Source organism: Lingula anatina, chromosome 7 (assembly GCF_051362555.1).
Source record: "Lingula anatina isolate TDL-2025a chromosome 7, LinAna3.0, whole genome shotgun sequence".
In the NCBI taxonomy this organism is placed as follows: Eukaryota; Metazoa; Brachiopoda; class Lingulata; order Lingulida; family Lingulidae; genus Lingula; species Lingula anatina.
In genome coordinates this window covers 6148510-6168044 of record NC_141773.1, presented here as the reverse complement: position 1 = coordinate 6168044, position 19535 = coordinate 6148510, and the positions used below count along the sequence as shown (strand labels likewise).

Here is a 19535-nt window from a genome sequence, read left to right as displayed (position 1 = left end):
GGCCTCCGTATGCCCAAGGAGTTCGACCCTAAAACTGCTACCTCCGCCTGACGGGTAAAAATAATTTTTCCCTTCCGGCTTCGATTCCTTTAAGAAATATTCTTGAATCCTAACGTACAGTCTTTCCCTTTTATTTGTAATGAATTGTACTGTGTGGCTACGGTTGCCGATGAAAGCCGTTTTCTTCGGGGGATACGCTCGACTGCAGTTGTACCAAAAATACAGTAACTGTTCAAGTTCGGCTCGGCCACTTTTCGTCCAGGCCTCATCTTCTGCTAATACAGGTGGTTCTCCAAATTCTGCGAAAGTGGTGAAAGGTGTTAGAAGATTGCCGTACCAAAAGACCGATAGGCCTACAACAATTATACATGTACAAAAGATGAAAAATGCGCGTTTCACTTGTGGTCTACACTTGTGTTTTGACATCCTATAACTACACTGTAACTTTCACTTGTTTAATATGGTTACAGAAGTGTTACCTTGTAGGATCCTGTCATCATTATGCTGCCAGGAGGTGTTACTTGCAATGGCTTTTGCCACCTGGTAGGAGTATTGGGGTTAGTTGGCTACCAAGGTATATACTAATAATGATGATGATGATAATAATAGTAATAATAATTTATTCAGCCTTTATAATGTTACATTTTAATATTATTTGCTGTCTAAGCTACTTCTAACACTACTCTGTTATGCTTACATTAAAAAGGTAGATAATATAATATAATAAAGGATAAAATATCTATCAAAGCACCAGGACCTGCGATCTCACTTATATTAACTTATATTAACAATATGACAATATTAGACAATATATGGGGAGAGGATGTCACCTGTTGAAAGTAATCGGAACGTAATAGCTAGCGGACTTCCATTCCTGTCACGTCTGGGTCATATGCCAGAGGCAGCATAACCTCATAATTAATGGGATGCTGTCTATACGTGAAGCTGAAATTAGAGGCTTGAGACAACAGGGATGATGTTAGCTACTTCCAAAAATTGTGCCTTCATCAAGTGTGACAAAATAATAAACATGATCATTTTTAAATAACTTTATCATCAAATATTTAATGTAGTAGTTTGTCTCAATATCAAATACTATGTTATCTGCATAGAGAATAACCCTCTTCTTTGGTAAGTCAAGTTTTAATTAATTAATAAAGGTGAGTACTAAGTCTTATAAACTGAGTGGAAAATGAAATACTGCAGGTCTTGAAAAAAATCTTGTTTATTATGATTGCTATCAGAAATGAGGATTTATTGGAAAGATAAAATTTTTTGCCTCTTTTACTATGCGTTTACTGTGATTTCTGACTTTGGATAAAGTATGCATCTGGCAAAACTGAAATTCTAGGAATATTTTATAACTGCAAAGGTAAGATTAAAATGTCACCAAAGCAATCTGTTATTTCAATCCAGGCCAAATTCTACCCGGATTTCAGTCTTGCCTGTGTTATATGTATGTACATATATGTAGGTTGTCACCTTTTTCAATAATTAAAACTTATTGTTATATTGATATATTGATATATAAATATTTTGTGAATATTTTAATTAGTTTTAAAATAATTTATGAAATAAGAGGTTCTGATTACTGTTAATTAGGGTTTTTTTTATAAAATATGTGAAATAAAATGTTTGTTATCGTATCAAAGCTCTTCCATTTATTTTTGAGAAATTTGTTATTTCACATTTTTCTTTTGTTGCCTTAAACTTTGGTCAAGGTAACTTACAAAAAAAAAAAAAAAAAAAAAAAAAAAAAAAAAAAGTCTCATGCCCTTCCTTAGCTCTCTGCATTATCATTGTGACATTATAATCTATTGTTATAATTCCAAATGTTGATTATTATTAATATTATTTAAACAAGAAATTAACAATAGTATACAGAAAAATCAGAGTAAAAAATCGATACTACCAGCAAATCTTGCTCTGCACAAAGTCCCGGTATATAGGTCAGTAGGCCTACATGTACACTGATAGAGATGTTATACCTATGCCATGCAGGGCGGATCCAGGATTATTTGAAGGGGGGGGGGGGGGGGGGGGGGGGGGGGGGGGGGGGGGGGGAGGGTCCGCGGATGCGAAGCCAACCCCCCTCCCCTTTCCCCCCCACCCCCAATTTGGCGAACGGTGCTATTCGGTACGGTTTAAAACTGTGATTCAGTTAGTCAAAATTTTGATTTCAAGAGGGGACCAGAAATACCAACTTCATAAGGCTGTTCATTCAGATTAACGAGTACATCATGAAAAAATAAAACGACACAAATAAATAGATAAATAAAAGTGCCCCTTCCCCAGCCCCCGTCCTCCGGTAAATACATATTAAGAATGTATAACCAAGAAGGTAACGCATGATTGATAAAAATTACCAACAATGACCTACACATATATTCGGGTAGCTGTAAATGCTATTTTACCAAATGCACGCATTGCGACAGAGAAGCATTGCGACGGAGAAGAAACTGCGTGTTCCGGTATAGTGGTAAATAAAGTGGGGATTTCCGGGGCACGGAGCAGATTAAAAACGAAAGTAAAACATGGGTAATTTTGCTGTAGATGTGACACCCAAAATACCCTTACCAAGGTGTCCCGCTACAATTACTATGATACAGATGTAGAGCTCAAGGTGTGGAGAAAGGTGAGGCGTTAATTGTTTTCTGTTATTTAACTCCAATGTTTAATTTCTGAATTTATTTAATGTGGGCGACGATTCATAATACCTGTACGCCCGCTTATGAAGATAGTATAGATGAATCTTCAGGCTATATTTTGACATGAAAAATGGATCGGTCTGTTTCCTCGCTGTTTTTATAACACAGTGCCTGCTACACAAATGTCAGTGGCAATATTTAATATACATATAGTTTTTAACTTGTGGGATATTTTGAACCCTATATACAATGTAGCGCCCATGTCATGTGCTTCATGTACCACAGTAGACTAGCTAGTACTCGTCCCAATAGTAAGACGTACATCTTCTAGTACAATATACATAGAATTACTTTGCTAACAGAGGACAGAAGTTTAGTTCATAATAAAAAAAAAACCTGAACAATATCAGAAAAAAAATCGCCCTTTGGTAAAATCCAATCCAATGAACATAAAGATTTATGGTGAACAAACATAAAAGGCAGTTACACATAGACCAATGATTCATTACTTAGGATGGAACCTTCTTACAAATGACTTTTAGGCTCTCAGTTTGTGCTCATTTTAACTTAATAATTTTACATCTGTATTTTAGATCAATCTACTACAGGTGTAGAACCACAGGACAGACGTACATGTAGAGTTTATTGCACGTAATCAAAATGGAACAACCAGGAAGTGAACTAGTCCTGGTCAAGGTACACACTGGGTTCACTGTTAATCTGTTGCTAGATTACCAATAAAATTCTGATTTTATATTTACAAAGATATCCTGAGTCCTGATAAAAAAGTTGTGTTGACATGTAATCAAGCATAAGCAAAATATTTTATCTGATCACACAAAGAAATGAATGTTGTATTATGCATGATGAGAGATTTAATTAATTAATTAATTTATTTATTAATTAATTTATTAATTTATTAATTTATTTATTTATTTATTTATTTATTTGTTTTTCTGATGTGAAACCAAAAAAGCTCAAATTACATAAATTAATGCATAACATTGTTTTATATCATGAATTTATGTTTGTATTTACTACATATATTAGCAGTATTGATGGAACAAATGTGGAGGGGGGTAGTTTACAGAGATCCCTGTATTTTGTCAGACTATTTTAAACTCCAATAAATGTTAAGATAATCAGGAAGAGTGAGGTGTTTTGGTATGTAATTTGGATGTACTCATAATGGGCATTATTAGCCTTTATTTAAATACTGGTAGTTATTTTTATTTATTTATCTTTTTCAGAACATATCCCCACATTCTTCTGATGATAGTTTGCTGCTGTATCTAGAAAATGTAACAGGAGAGGATGTGAAGAAAGTCTTTTATGGGCAATGCAGAACCATAGCTGTGGCTCTGTTTGAAGACAAGATTAAAGGTACAGTATGATTTTACTATTAAGTGAACCTTTGGTAAAAGAGTAAATAAATCAATTGAAAAAATATATTATGGAAGACACAGAATAAGAATATTTATATACAGCTGGCCTCTTTTGAAAAATAAAGGACATTAGTTCTCAAGCACAGTGATTTACCTAAATTACTTTCTGCTTATAAAGGTGAATAAAAATGATACTTATTTTAACTTTTAATTAAATTGATCACAATCAAATTCTGATTGAATACCAATATATTACTTTGCTGTAGAATTTTCCAAAGCTGTTGTCAAGGCCAAAAACAAGGCACTCGAGGGGCACATTCTTGAATTAAGTCTCATGTCCTGCTGTGATAAAATCATCATCAAAGACCTTCCGAAGGATGGGGTGTCAGCTGACTACCTGGAACTTTACTTTGAGAGCAAGGCTGCTGGAGGTTGGGAGGTGAAGAAATGCACTTTTGAAAATGAAAAGAAAAGAGCTGTGGTGGAATTTGAGGATCCATCAGGTAAAGTATGATTATGTGTTACAATGTAAAAATATCTTAAAGTACAAAAGCAGACCAATGGATCCCCCCCCCCCCGAACATCTGAGGTGCCCTTTTTTTCCTTCATTCTCCAAGAAGACAGATAACTGATAAGCAAGTAAAAACAGTGCAGAACACAGTATATGTCAGTAGGATATGTTTATTTATAGTTATTTAGTAATATATTATTAATGTAAATTATTTAACAGGCTAATTAAAATCTGAAGAAGATATCCAAAACCAAATTTTGCATATAATTTATAAAGAAGAGAAAAAAGAGAGGTGTGAGAAATATATAACTGAAATTAAAAGACTGTGGTTTATTAATTATTTAACCAGAAACGAATTGATGACTATTCATTAAACTCAAATTGATACTGGGAGGTTGGGAAGGTTTGGGAGGTTGTCACATCCATTTAGATTAAAATGTGAAGTTTACTTGAGGGTATTTTCAGGGATAATTATTATAAGTATATTAGGATATTTTTATTGAGATATTTTCTTTACTTTTCAAACTGAGCTTCATGAATTATATATATTTTAATATTCAGCACATAATTTGCCCTACAAAATAATCTACCTTGTGTCACAATAAACAAGTTACACTTGTCTGGTACTGATACATATAAGAAATCAGGTCAACCAGATACATGTATCAAAGCAACCACCCTAAAATTTTATCTATATAGTTCATGTATAAAACGGAAAGATAAATAGTACTGCAAATAAATGTACATTCAATACTAACCTATTTTAGCCTGCATATTTACATGAACTTGTATTTATGGAGTGGATACACTGTAAAAAGCTTAGGAATGATAGGTGTGACTGTCATAAGTTATTCTACATGTAAGATTAAAACTGCCGTAGTTTTTTTAATTGAAATAAATCTAGTAGACTTTTTCAGACAATAGACCAGCAGAAAGGACAAATTGGTACAAAAATAAGAATCAGCCATTAAAACAATACATGAAGAGGATTTTTATTTATTTTTTTTATTTATTTTTGTGGGGGGAAAGTAATGTACGTGCATGCAGTTGAAGTCAAGAAAAGCCTTTAATTTGTTTTTAGCACATTCTGAAAATAAAGTAACCCTGTAATAAAATTTTTCTTTTTATAACAAAACATAGTTGAAAATTGTGAATTTTGGATTGCTCTATTTGCAATTACATATACAATTTAGCCTTAAATCTTTGCACATTTTTATTTACGTATTTATTTTTGTTTTCAGCTGTTCCAGCAATTTTATCTAGAGAACATGAAAAACTAGGCACGAGTGTCCAATTAATGCCTTATGTGGAGGAATTTATGAAAGATGATGAAGTTACAGATCCAAGTATGTATATTTTCAAAAGAGAATCCCCAGTACAAAATATTTACCCTGAGTTTGAGAGGTCAAAAAGAACCTCACCCATATATTATCAACACACCTCTGCCAGTTACCAATGATATAATAATAATAATAATAATAATAATAATAATTATTATTATTATTATTATTATTATTATTATTATTATTATAAAATTATGTGAAACTGCAATCAAAAGATTGAAGTTGTACATATAAATTAGTGAATTCAATTAGAACTTTTGAAATATAAAAATTGCAAAAATGAAAATTTTAATTAAGATCAAATTAGGTTCAAAATAAACACAGACCTCTGAAAGTCAGTCTTGATTTTTGGCATTGAAGTTGGATTGATTATATCTTAATAGGTTTTTGTATGATCTAGTGGTTGAAAGATAATATAACTTATCCCCGTCATTCTTGTCATGTGGTTGAAATACATGTACATATACACTGTACATAGAGAGAAGGCACAAATGTCTATTACTTACTATTCACAGCATGTAGGAGACAGAGAAATTTGTCCAAATTTGGTAATAGAACACATTTATATTGTAAAATGATAATTCATACTAGTACATACTCACCAGCTTGTTACATATTTAGACTAAATAGGATTTGACAAAGATATTAACAGATGACTAGGGGGGTTGTAAATGTACCAGGGAATTCAGTTCCCAGGAGGAGCTGGCCTTTAAAGTGACCTCTCTGAGCTTCTTGTTTTTATTTGTTTTGCTTTGATTTACACGATAAGTTAATATAGTTGTATGCTGATGCATTGATGTTAAAAATGGATTGCTCACCCTTTCTCCATTTTCTTCGGGAACTAAAGGATCCAGTCAGATGACCAAGGGAACAACCCCAACCCGCATTCCACCCCCCTTACCACCCAAACCTCCAGGGGAAGTTCTGAGGAAGATAGTACAGCAAAAAGGTTCATTTTCATGTTTACGGCTTAACGCTAACACCCCATTTCCATAGATTTTTAGATCGATCTATCCCTGTGGGGAGTCTCACTAGATTACTGTCAGCTTCGCAGGCTTAAGCGTCTGTCCCGCCTACTAAAAGCTGTAAGGGGGTAATTAACTATGGTGTCCGCTCAGCTGACTGCAATTTAGCCTGAACCCCCAGGGAGTTAGGTCAATCTAAAACTTAATCTTTAGATTGATCTAAATCTCTGGGAAAGCACCCTAAGGCTACTGATTAACGGTTGCTTTTTTTAGACTTTTTCTTGTTATGCATTGCAATGGTGCAGGTGCATCATGCTTTACTTTAATTAAAGAATTCTCAGGAGGTACATTTTGCAGGTATACCAGAGTACATGTACATGTAGATGCATGTATGTCCTACCACGTTTTTTTCAGACACACACGTGCACACACACACACACACACACACACACACACACACACACACACACACACACACACACACAACGCCAGAATATATACATTACAATAGTATCCTAGGGCCAGGGAAGAGGAGAGATATGTTGGGGCCATAACAATGGTCCAAATGTTCACTGTAGAACCTTCAGACCAGTGAACCCTTGATTTAAAAAAAATGATGAAAATGTTACCATTTTTTGGACCAATGAACCCTCTGACCAATCAACCTTCGGACTGTCAAGATGCCCCCGATATGTTTGCATATATTATACTTATATCAGTACATTTGTTATTCAACCACATTTAATTTATAATCACACTTTGAGTAATCTTATAACTTTTAATGTTACTATAAAATATCTGAGACTTTTGCAGCCATTTGATATGTTTTAAGTACTAATGTGGTTTGTGTATGGAATTTTTGCACTGGATGTCATCAAGCATGCTGCTGCAATTTTGCTTGGATATTTAATTGCCTTCAAAATGTTTAATATGGATGTTGAAAAATAATAAGATTGATTAAAATATTATTTGTTTGTTTTCCTTTTAATTATGGAAAATGACAAATTCTCAAGTGTGACATGTTTATAAAAACCTGTTTATTTCTTTTCAGAGAAATGGTGTACATGTAGGCCCCCTTAGCAAAATATCAGGCCTTCCCAAAACTCTTCTTGCAAATGTACACAAAAGAATTTTATATATGTTCTTGCAAATTTGCTGCAAATTATAGCAGCAATACATATTTTTCCAGCAAACTCCTTACCAGTACCTCATTTTCAATTGCCATTTTTGTTTTATTTGTAATAGGTGTGAGGGTGCTGCCATTACGTGAAATATCACAAGATGACAATATAGTGCCCCTCCCATCGGAGCGACCGCCAACTCCCTCTGGTGACAGTTCCAAAGATCATTCCTGGCAGTCAACTTCTATGTATGATCTTACATCGATTCCCCCAAAAAGCTCACTCCAAAACCCAGCTCCTTTTATGCAATTTTCCCCAAAGCCACCTGCTAATCAAATAGCAGATAAGGACATTAAAGAAGAAAAGACATCAGGAATGGAAGTGTCGTCTGCTCAAAATGAACAACCAGCTCAGCAGTCACAAGGGCAACAGCAACCAAAAGAAAAAGAAACCCAGAAAACAATCAAGAGCACAAAGTCAAAAGTGGAACTCCTGTCAAAATTAGGGTTCTGGGCAGAAACAGCGTCACCCTCCCTTAAGACAGGTTTTAAAGAAGATGGAATCATAGAGTATCAGGGGACAGAGTCAGCCGTCAGGGACGTGGTTTTGAAAACATATGAAAAGTTGCAGGCAAGTGTTGTTGGTTATGAATGTCAAATATTATAGAGTTGACACATATTAGTGGTTCTTGTTCTGTAAGTGCTCCTTGATCGGTGAGTGACGTGTTGGATAATTGTTTCTTAATCAGGGCATTACTGGTGGATCCAGGATATTGCTGATGGGTGGATTCATATTTTGAAAAATAACAAGCTCGTTGTAAAAGAAGCAGGCAATTGCAAAAGATGCCACCATTTTGTAACTTGCTGTAATATGCCTGATTACATAAGACTGGAGTAATGGATAATACTTTGTTCTTTTTAGTGTCTGTATATTTGTCAGGGTTGCTGTCTAGTTTATAATGGCTCAGCATGTTTTTTTTTCGCAGGAGGTCTCAGAAAAGATGGCACCTGTATCTCTGCCCTTGCATGACTTGCTTCAAAAGAAAGAAGCTGCAGACAGAATTAACAAAGCCCTTGAGAATAAAGCTATTGATGTTGTTTGGAAAGTTGGTGGCAGTGTAATAGCAATTACTGCACTTGGTGAGTACCAATTTACTGCTCAAAGTGCTGACCGTATAACATTGTGTTAGATACAATCATTGTTTTTCAGGCCATTGACATTGTGTTTGGTGAGAAAAATTGTATTGTATGTGACATGAATATTTGAGGTGTGATATATTGTGTTAGGAGTGACATAGTGTGTTATGTCATATAATGTGTTAGATGTGACATAGTGTGCTAAGTTTGACACATTTTGTTATATGTGACAAGTTATTTGTGGCTAATTGTGAGGTGTGATATATTGTGTAAGTTGTGACACATTGTGTTAGGTTAGCAACATTGTGTGATTCATTAAGGTTGTTGGTTCTTTTAACAAGTGAATTGCATTGTCGCCATATTGTTGTGATCCACTGGTAGTGGCAACCTCACAATTACTATTGTATATAATAGAAATTTGTAATAAATGTTAATTTTTGTCAGAGAAATTTGGATCTAATTGACCAATAATAAAAGATTAATGTACAGACATCAATTTAGACTTTTTCTGTGTTTAAAGGTGAGAAGAATGCTGAGGAGGCAGCATCTGTGCTATTGGCCCTGCTGCACAAAGAGCAGTATGATGTTGATTCAGACAGTCAAGGAATGCTGACAACAGCCACATTCCAGAAGGCCATAGAAGACCTGCAGAGTCGCCACCTAGTGGTTATTACTGTAGACAGAGCCATCATTATATTTGAAGGTACTGTGCAAATGTATGCTAAATACATATATATAATATAGCATTAAAATGGGTTTGTTTAGATGCTATAACTAGAGCATGCCATTAAATAAATGATAAAGAGAAATTGTTAAAATTGTTAAAGCAAAAAATAACTGTTGGAAGATTTTAACTTTTAGGATTTTTGAAAGAAGTGAAAGAGAGTTTGAAGGCAGTGCAAGACTATTTTGAAGTGAATGCCATTGTTACCGATGCACTCACAGCTGGCAAAAGAGAACTGAAGTACCTGAGTATTCCACAGATCAAGAACAAAATTAGGGACACTCTTGAGATGCTTAACAGGTGAGTAAAAATCTTGTGATGCAAGCATATAGCTGGCTGTATGGAAAACGCATATTCAAGTCAAAACACTTAGGGTTTGAGTGTACTTATTGAAGATGACAGATGAATTTTGATCAGGTCTTCTTATGTCACATTAACTAGCATGCAGGGTTGTCATATTAACCCTTTGTTCTCATATTATGTTACATAGCAAAAACCCTGTACTCCGAGTATCATTTGACATCAAACCAGAGGAAGGAAAACTAGTCCTGCGGGGAACTAGAGACCTGGTGAGGCAGGCTAAAGAAACCATTGACAAAGACTTCATCAGGACCATTACCTCAGCAAAAATGGATGTCAGTAAGATTGGTATGCATGCTTTTGATTTCAATGTTTATTGTAACGGTAGGCTACTGGTTCACAACAAAGCACTGTGCTGAAGTAGGTTTTTTGTTGTCTGTTGTGGTGATTGAGTATTAATTATTGTCTATTTATGTGATTCCCATGGCTGTCGAATGTTACCGGTCACATTACAAAGCACAGCGCAGTGTGCATGCAAAGATTGTCCTTCATTCTACGTGCACAATTATCATGAAGTAGTGCAGAAAACAGTCTAGCATAACTCACAATTCATTCTTTTGATATCCAAGAACAACTAACACAATGCACTTTCTTACATTTATGACTTAAGTACTGGCACCATCGATTAAACAGTAACTGTCAGCATAGAAAATATTAATTGGCTGCCCTGATATTAGTTTTAATTTTCAAGCTGTTGAATACAGGATTTGCACTTTTCTGTGGAAATTAATGTACAGACGTGATGAAACTTGTCAACAAATCACAGCCAAGTTCATAACAATCAGTTGAATTTACTTTGATATATCAGGTATGACTGAATTTTTGCAAGAAACCACTGGGTCAAGTCTCCTGAAGACCATTGGTTCAGACAACCAGTGTTATGTGGAGCTAGAGGTCAAGGCCACACAGAGACCGGACTCTACTGTTTCGGAGCCAACAAGAATTAAGAAAAAGCCTCAGCCTCCTCAGGCGAAGCCAAGGCAAAAGGCTACTGGACAGCAAAAGGCAACTGGACAGCAAAAGGACATAATGAGGTGTGGAATGTCTTTCAGCTCCTTAGTAGAGTATGAGAGAGAGAGAGAGAGAGAGAGAGAGAGAGAGAGAGAGAGATTCTCCTAAAAATGTACTTGCATATTAACTTACATGTACGTGTCATATTTTTTTGTTACCTACATAAACATTATTTGGTCATGTTTTCTTGCTTGATTTTATATTTATTTAATATGACCCTTTTTTTTCTTTTTTAACAAAATTTTGTTGCTCTAAATATATCTATCATTTTAGCTTAGGGAAGTTTCTACACGCAGTTTTTCATCAAAGAAGAGTTGAAGTACCAGCTGAAGCTGAAGCAGAGAAAGATGAGGTCCCAGAGACAAAACAAGTGAAAACACCACAAGTTAAAAAAGCACCTCTTCACTTGGTGGAAGGTGGCATAAAGATTACCCTTGTTCAAGCAGACATCACCAAGGATAGATGGGTAGGATTTATTGATTTATTTATTTGATTTTGATCAATTAAATCGTTCATTTTGGCATGATGAAAAACCAACTGTAAATGAATCGAATGAAAGTAGCCACAATCAATTCTTTATCATAACATTGCATTTTGAATTAAAAAAAATAACATTTTTAAAATTTATACAAAGAAGGGTTAATGCATGTTTATTTTGCTAAACAGCTGCACGTGATTTTCATATGTATTTGCATTTTCATATATGTACACATAGTTTTTCAGTTGGATCTCAATTAACATGAGGTTTAATAATCTATATTTCCTATACATATATATATATAAGTAGGTTCACTTCCCATTCATTATAGTCATTTTATTGTTTGCAGCCAAATATATATATATATATATATCAGTTATTGTTTTCAGTCTTCAGTACTGGTCAATGTTGTCACAGAGAAGTTAACTTTACAGTACGGCCTGGCCAAGATATTTCTGAATGCTGCTGGGGAAGAGTTAGAAAAGGTAAGACCTCCCTGTTGTGGATTTAACTGTGGAGTGCCCATGCCCACAAATTATGACATACATTGTAGGATCATGGTGTTATGAGGGGGACAAGTACTCTGTATTTTTTGATAAAGGCTTGTGTGGGTGTGTATGTGCACGCGCACACCTGTGAGTACATGCATGCATGTGTGTGTGTGTGTGTGTGTGTGTGTGTGTGGAGGTGAGGGGAAGGTGAAATGGATCACTTTTGATATCCTGAATCTTACAGAAAATTAAGTCAATAAAATAGTAAATTTTTGTATCAATTCCAGATTAATGACATATTTTTTTTAATCTTCCTAAGTTATTGGAATATTTTGGATACTTGATGTTAGTGTATACACAGTTTGTTGCTACATTAGATTGAAAACACAATTCCAGATGCAATTTTAGTGTTTTTACCTGAAACCATGCCAACTACCAACAGAAATTGTGTCCATTCCTTTAGGCTTTGAGTGCCCAGGCCCCTGGGAATTTTGGTGAAGTGAAAGTGACTGCAAGGTCTGGCAAGTTACCTGAAAGCTGCAAAGAAGTTTACCATATGGTTTGCCAGCAATACAAGCCAGGACATGAGAAGGTATGCCATACACTGTGTTTGGTGATTCTCAGTTAGACAGAACTGTTCTAGATGTGACTAAACATTGTGTTCTGGTGTTCCTCCCCAAATGCCACCAAAAAACTACCCTCCACCAGGGTGGCAGATGATATAGGGAAAACGGAAAAAGCCACACACAGCAAAATAACTGTCTATTTATCTAGAAACATATCTGTGAAAATCTGTGAAAAAATCAATCTGTCACCCTGGTAGAGGGTACCAAAAAACGGTGCTGTTCATGATCTGAGGAGGTGGTGTACAGATTGTGATTGCTGAGTCTCAACTACTGCAATGAACTGGCTTTTATTGCCTACTAAGTGCAAACCTCAACAAACAGTTTGGATTTTCATTTTTTTCATCTGTTATACCTGCTAATGTGTTTTATGTAAATTGGAAAGGTACAGTAATTTTTTTCTAATTGGGAAGTCTTTTTTCTGTGTGTGAGCTGGAAGAGGTTTAGGCAGCCAATTTTTTTTTTTCATTTATAAATGATCTGTCTCCTTATGTTTATGTCATGTTACTAGATCCATGGCAGAGAAGCATCTAAATTATACAAACTTCTCAAATTATTTCCAAATGCACAACACACTATTCCTAATTTGTAGACTCTCCGTGCCATGGTGGAAGAATGCCTCAAGATGGCTGCCAAGTCAAAGCATCCATCCATCAGTTTCCCATCTGTAGGATGTGGTGGCTTGCACTTCCCACCTCCACTTGTCGCCAAAACCATGTTTGATGTTATCATGAAGTTTGCTGGTGGAGAAGGGGCAAAGTCAAGTGTCAAGGTGAGGATGAAGTTTTTTTATATAATCTATTACTGGACTTAAAGGGATAACAACTGTTCATATGATATCCATATTCTACAATAAATACATTGTAAACTACTCACAGAAATATAACAAATTCTGTTTTACCACCAAAACAGCAGTTAACGCAATTATTTTGGAATTTGCACTTGCCATCACATATCACATGACCTCCATAGATGGCTACACTCTAATAATCTCTAAAGACCATATTACAAAAAAAAAATTAGAAAAAAATCCATTTTTGGCCAAAATGAACAGTTGTTATCCCTTTAAATTTAAAACAGTTGATGACTTTGCGGAGATTCAGCTGATCTACACAGTATTATCAAAGTAATTAAGCTTTCGTGGCTGATGGTGGTACATGTACTAACCATACTGTATAAGATGGCAGCTGAAATGCACAATGATTCTATATCATTTTAAATATAGTGTTAAAATGCATATTAGTAATTTCTGATGAATTTTTAACAAAATAATTGTATTTGTGATTTTGGGTGATAATTTTATATGCCCAAAAAGTTAGAAAAAAATAAATAAAAATAAACAGTGGAAAATAGAGTTAATTTGTAATATCTGGTGGTATAACTTGCTGAGAGTTGAAAACATATGCAGTAGAATTATCTTTTTAGAACCAATCTATTTAGGAAGTTTCATTAATAAGATTTATATTGGATATAAAGAATGAAGTTAACAGGGGCAATGCAGGTAAATTTTACAGTTTGTTTATTTGTTTTAGTATATTAACCTCGTTGTATGGGAGCCTAGAACTTATGGGGCATTCCTTGAAGAGTTAAAGTCAAGACAAGGAGGGGCTGCTGCTTCTAAGGTTGAGGATGATGATGATGATGATGAAGGAGAGATGGAAACTGAAAGTGGTAAGTGCTGTAGTTTGCTGTAAAAGGGTGAAGAAGAAGAGTTGTTAAGTGAAAGTGGCATAACCATGTAGCAGATGAAAAAGAAGAGCCAGAAAGTGAAAGTGTAGTTAGAATTTGAAAGTGATTAATGTATTACAGTGAATTAGTTAATGAGAAAGAGTTTTAATGAGAAGTGGTGTCTACCCAAACAAAAATACTTCCTTGCAACAAGCTAGTCACAAGCTTGTGGCAAGCTAGTTTTACCCTTCGCAAGCTTGTTACAAGCAAGTTGGAAGCTTGCGCATGCTTGCATGAGGCTAGAAAGGATTTCTGCAAGCTTGCAAGATACTTTTGCAAGTTTGCAGAATTGATCTGCAAGCTTGCGAAATACTCTGCAAGCTTGCAGCGGGCAATGAAGGCTTTCTGCAAGCTTGCATGATATTTTTGCAGGCTTGCAGAACACTCTGCAAGCTTGCAGTTGGTCAGGGAGGTTTTCTGCAAGCATGCAAGATATTTTTGCAAGCTTACAGAACACTATTCAAGCTTGTAATTAATAATTAAGCTTGTGATGACACTTTCTGCAAGCTTGCATGAAGTTTTGCAAGCTAGGAAATCTGAACAAGCATCTGGGAATTTTAATTTCTGCAAACTTGGAGGTAAAATGTTAATATGATGAGCCTCTAGAAAGAGGTGAAAGTACTAGAGGATCATATATTCTTTGATTTTCTTATTTATATATATATATATATATATTATATTTTTAATAATTCAAGGACAAGGATATGATTCTACACACGTTTTCTACTAGCTGTTTACTAGTTACGTACTTACACATACAACACAAATAAATATAATCACAGTAAAAATCTCTGTAAAGTACTTTATTTGAATTACCATCAAAAATAGAAAAAAGCAGAAATAACAATGCACAAAATAGGCTACACATCTGTGTCTGTACATAAAAAAAGATATTAAAAATTGGTTCAGTTTCAAAAATGTATTAAGTCAGTGATGCAATTATACAACAGTGCTTAGTTCTTTTCAAGTTCAAATGATAGGTGTATTCATTTTTTTCAGTCAATTTCCTTTTTGTTGGGGCGCAGACACATAAACACTCGCTTATCTTTGCGATTGAGGTCCACAAATGTACAAAGCTCCAAAATGTCTGTCACTGGGATGGCTACATATTCATTGTTAAACACACCAACCACAATGTTGTCAAGTTTTGGTGTAACAATGGCATCAGCAGTGCATAAAATGTTTCTTTCCACAGAAATTGTTTGCACAACAGCCAAGTAGTGCGTGCATTTGTTGCAACCATCCTTGCAGGCACATGTAAAACAGCATTTCGTGTAAAAAACTACTTGACCAAATGTTTGTAAATGTCCTCCAAGTTTAAAAAGTACGGTGTACGAATTTCTTGACGCAATTTTGTGTGCACGGCAGTGGAATAGCACTCCCTTTATCATAAGTCTGTAAAACACTAAACATTTAGTTGGTGCTGTTTTCAAGGTTTGAGCAACTACAGCATAATATTTGGGTTCAATGGTTTGCAAATGTTTTGCACCAATTACATGTACACCATCACAGATTGTCTCTGTAATTTTGTGCCGATCACTTGCAGAAGATAGTTTGCAATACAGTTGTGAAACTGCGCTCTGAGAATGAGTGTCTGTATCAATATTTTGCTCTAAAATTGGTAACTTTATAAGAGTAGAAACTGCATTTGCTATTTGAATAGCTGGGGACTGTGTTCCATGAAAGAGTTTCAACAACTTGCCATTCATACTTTCAAATGAGAAGCATGAATAGACCCATAATGGACCTAATTGTCTTACAACATCATGTAAATGTAACATCTGATGTAGATTTGCTGACATGTGACTCACACCGTACAGTGAAGAAAACAAACAGCTGAACTTGATAAGCAACTCTTCACAATGTAATAGATCCTCTGGTGAAATTGAATCTAGATTCATAATGAACATTGCATCCACAAACAAAAGATAATGTTCAAAATATTCTTTCTGCAGAACACCAAATAAGACAGGTACTGAATAATAAAAAAGCCACGATCTACATTCAGAAGCTTTCCAATATTGAGAATGGTCTTTGATACTTCGTGGATGGCGCTTGATAAAATATGGTGGTCTAATACATGCCAATCTTTTGTCAGCTATATCCACAAATCGTGAAGCAGAATAAGGTTCAGATGAAAACTTTGGATCAAACCAAAGTTTCAGAAGCCGACGGACAATTCCGAGCAACACTGTATGCATGTAGTCAATAGCAGTTCCATTGATTATGTCTGCTGAAATATTCACCCACCAAGATGGTCCCTTCACACCAAATACTGAAGATGATGAGGTGAAGGCGTTTTCACCATGTTCTATGAACTCCTCATGCGATCTTTTTGGACCATCAATAGAATTTTCTTGAAAAGGAAATGTCCTCGTGTGACCTTTTCCAGTTTTCACAACAACCCCTTCTTGTTTACACTTAGGACATCCAAACCTACCATTGAACTGAGCCATGTTCATCATTAAGCATTTTGCAGGCAAATCACACGTACCACACAACAAAATACCTTTAACAACAAAAGATTTTGCACAATGCTCACAATTTACACTAATTCCCTCTTCACGCAGTTTTTTCAAACTTTCATAGAATGGTTCAAGGTAGACTGACATTGATGGTTTTGATTTACCATACCACAAACCGGCAAACAACAAATTTTCAGGTTTCAATCTGTCATGGTACGGCAATTCATTTATAGACAGAAATAATGGCCAAAGGCCAACTTTGGAAGACTTAAATAAAGGTACTCCATCAGTGTACCACATGAATGATATATTATTATGATTGTCCAGAAATGCATTTTGTTGTGAGAAAGTTTTATACAAATGGCCATCATAAATATCCTCAAAGTTATTTGCATTTTTCTTTTTGCGACTGTGTCTATGGTGTAGATCTTGATGAAATGTTTTCCTTTCAAAAAGCTTTTGTATCTGCTGTGCTAATGGAATCTCAACGAAATATGATATGTTCTTGTTTTCCTTCAAGTTTACATTACAGTTTGGACATGAATGGTACTCCTGCACTAGTGAATATTCACACTCTGTACAATACCTGTGAAATACCAAAGGTGACTTCAGGTTTGAGAAATAGGATCTAAACTTGTACAGAGAAGAGTGGATGGCATTTGTTGTCAAACAATGAACTGCAATTAATGCTAATAAATCAGACAAACATTCACCAGTAAGATTGTGCCTCAAAGCAAATGTTAGGATCAAAAGAGCACTTTGAGCAACTGTTGTTGAACATCCTTTGTAAACTGGTTCACTACCATCAGTGAAATCAAGTTGGGGGACAGTTTCATCAGGCAGTTCTACGGTTTCATCTTCAAACCATACAGAACTTTCCTCTGCATAACTGAACTTAACTTCTTCATCACTATCACAATTCTTTGAAGATGAAGATTTCTCTTCAAAGTTGATGTCTGCTTCATAATCTGTTAACTCCTGATCCACAAATGCATTTCTAAAACGAAAACATTAAGTTTGATTGAGTTATTTTTATTGCTCTTGGGGTTAAACGTACCTCAGACAAAAAAATATTTGATTTTTTTTAACAAAGCTGCTAGAGTTGAAACGAATTAACAGGAATACCAAATGTCAACATTCAAAAATTCTGTATATATATGTACTTGTCTATTATTATATTAAACAACTTATTTTCAACAGCAATAAACTGTTGAAAGAAAACAAAATGTCATCAAATAAGCAATTTTCAAAGCTTTTGTACAATTTTAAAATCTTCAAGAGAAAAAGGAATTATTTTATCATCTTACTGTTCTGATATCCTGCACTGAGGGGCATGTTCTTCTCTTTCTTCCAACAGATCAGAAGTTCTATCCACACCTTTTTTCTTCAAACGCCACTTTGTAGTTTTGGGTGCGCTTCTAAAGGGATCATCCTCTTTCAATCGACTATTGTAGTGTGCTTTTGAGGCACATGTGGTGTTTTCACTGAAAAAAAAAAACAAATGTTGGAAGAAATATGACTCATAATATTCTTTAATTGATATTGCATCTAAAACTATTATCAATGGCTATTCTCAAGAAAGGGCAGGAAAAAATACCCATCAAAAATTCTCTCAAACACTTGAAAAGTATGATTTTTTGACCGGACTTTTTTTGTGCCTTTCTAAAACATTAACTGAGACAAAATAAACAAGCTCAGCGCCATTTTCCTGTAAACAGGAAATTACTGGGCTTTCCTAAAATCTGAACAAATGGCCAGACGAAAAATCTGGAATTTTCAGGGGGTTTAATGAAACAGAAACAAAAAGATTGTTACGAAGTTTTACAATGCTTAAAATGTCATTTGAAACGTTAAGATTTGTGTATAAGGTTTTATCTTAATCTTTTCATAGACCAGATAATTTACATATTGCAAATTAAAAAGTAAAAGAAAAAGAAAAAAAAAAAATATATATATATATATATACATGTATATATAATTTCTAGAGTGTCAAAAATATAAGTTTACGGGAATTTGCATTAAAATATATTATAGATAAACTATATAAAAAAAATTTAACAATTTCTTTAAAAAAAAAAACTGAGGAAAATATGTAAAAGCTCGTTAAAACGAAATGTATAGACTAGTAAAATAATACCGTATTTTAAAACAGTGTATTGTATATTATTGCAGTCATTTAGTTTGCAATGTAGGACAACGATATTGGCTCTACAGTTCACTGCCAAATTACAGAAGGGCCATTAATCTTGCTTTTAAAATCATTCCTTTGTACGGACTAAATTAAAACACAGGAAAACTAAAGTTGTGAATTCTTACGTTGTGTTATGATCGTTTGCGTGGTCGATCTCAGACTCGTCAGAGTCGCATTGGATGGAATCAGGGTCTGGATCAAGTCGCATTTTCTTTCTCAGGCGCCATTTCGTGGATTTCGATGCGCCGGCTAACGGATCATCGGCTTTGAAACGACTGTTGTACATGATTTTTTATGGCTAAAACTCCCAGACATGCGTCGATTTCAAGACCTCTTTATTACATTACATGTACAG

General features: G+C 34.8%; 2 protein-coding genes across 3 annotated transcripts in view; one reads left to right on the top strand and one right to left on the bottom strand.

Moving 5' to 3' along the window:
• Positions 1 to 2484: 2484 nt before the first annotated feature.
• The window catches only part of LOC106164469 (uncharacterized), a 34769-nt gene continuing 17718 nt past the window's right edge, over positions 2485 to 19535 (top strand). The window contains exons 1-17 of one of the 2 annotated variants that reach the window (XM_087016867.1): positions 2485 to 2635; positions 3242 to 3344; positions 3899 to 4031; positions 4300 to 4536; positions 5786 to 5890; positions 6735 to 6836; positions 8098 to 8603; positions 8959 to 9112; positions 9630 to 9812; positions 9971 to 10133; positions 10324 to 10481; positions 11002 to 11227; positions 11478 to 11670; positions 12072 to 12167; positions 12637 to 12765; positions 13389 to 13568; positions 14329 to 14467. In XM_087016867.1, the coding sequence (XP_086872993.1) occupies positions 3309 to 3344; positions 3899 to 4031; positions 4300 to 4536; positions 5786 to 5890; positions 6735 to 6836; positions 8098 to 8603; positions 8959 to 9112; positions 9630 to 9812; positions 9971 to 10133; positions 10324 to 10481; positions 11002 to 11227; positions 11478 to 11670; positions 12072 to 12167; positions 12637 to 12765; positions 13389 to 13568; positions 14329 to 14467 (2740 nt within the window). In that variant the 5' untranslated portion in view covers positions 2485 to 2635; positions 3242 to 3308. The remainder of the gene's footprint in view (positions 2636 to 3241; positions 3345 to 3898; positions 4032 to 4299; positions 4537 to 5785; positions 5891 to 6734; positions 6837 to 8097; positions 8604 to 8958; positions 9113 to 9629; positions 9813 to 9970; positions 10134 to 10323; positions 10482 to 11001; positions 11228 to 11477; positions 11671 to 12071; positions 12168 to 12636; positions 12766 to 13388; positions 13569 to 14328; positions 14468 to 19535) is intronic. The other variant, XM_087016868.1, reaches the window with a different exon arrangement.
• Positions 15312 to 19471, bottom strand: LOC106151541 (uncharacterized). Its single transcript, XM_013524865.2, has 3 exons — positions 19306 to 19471; positions 18297 to 18473; positions 15312 to 17986 (listed from the first exon to the last, which is right to left on the bottom strand). Exons 1-3 carry the CDS (start codon positions 19464 to 19466, stop codon positions 15520 to 15522), a joined length of 2805 nt encoding a protein of 934 aa, XP_013380319.2. The 5' UTR covers positions 19467 to 19471; the 3' UTR covers positions 15312 to 15519.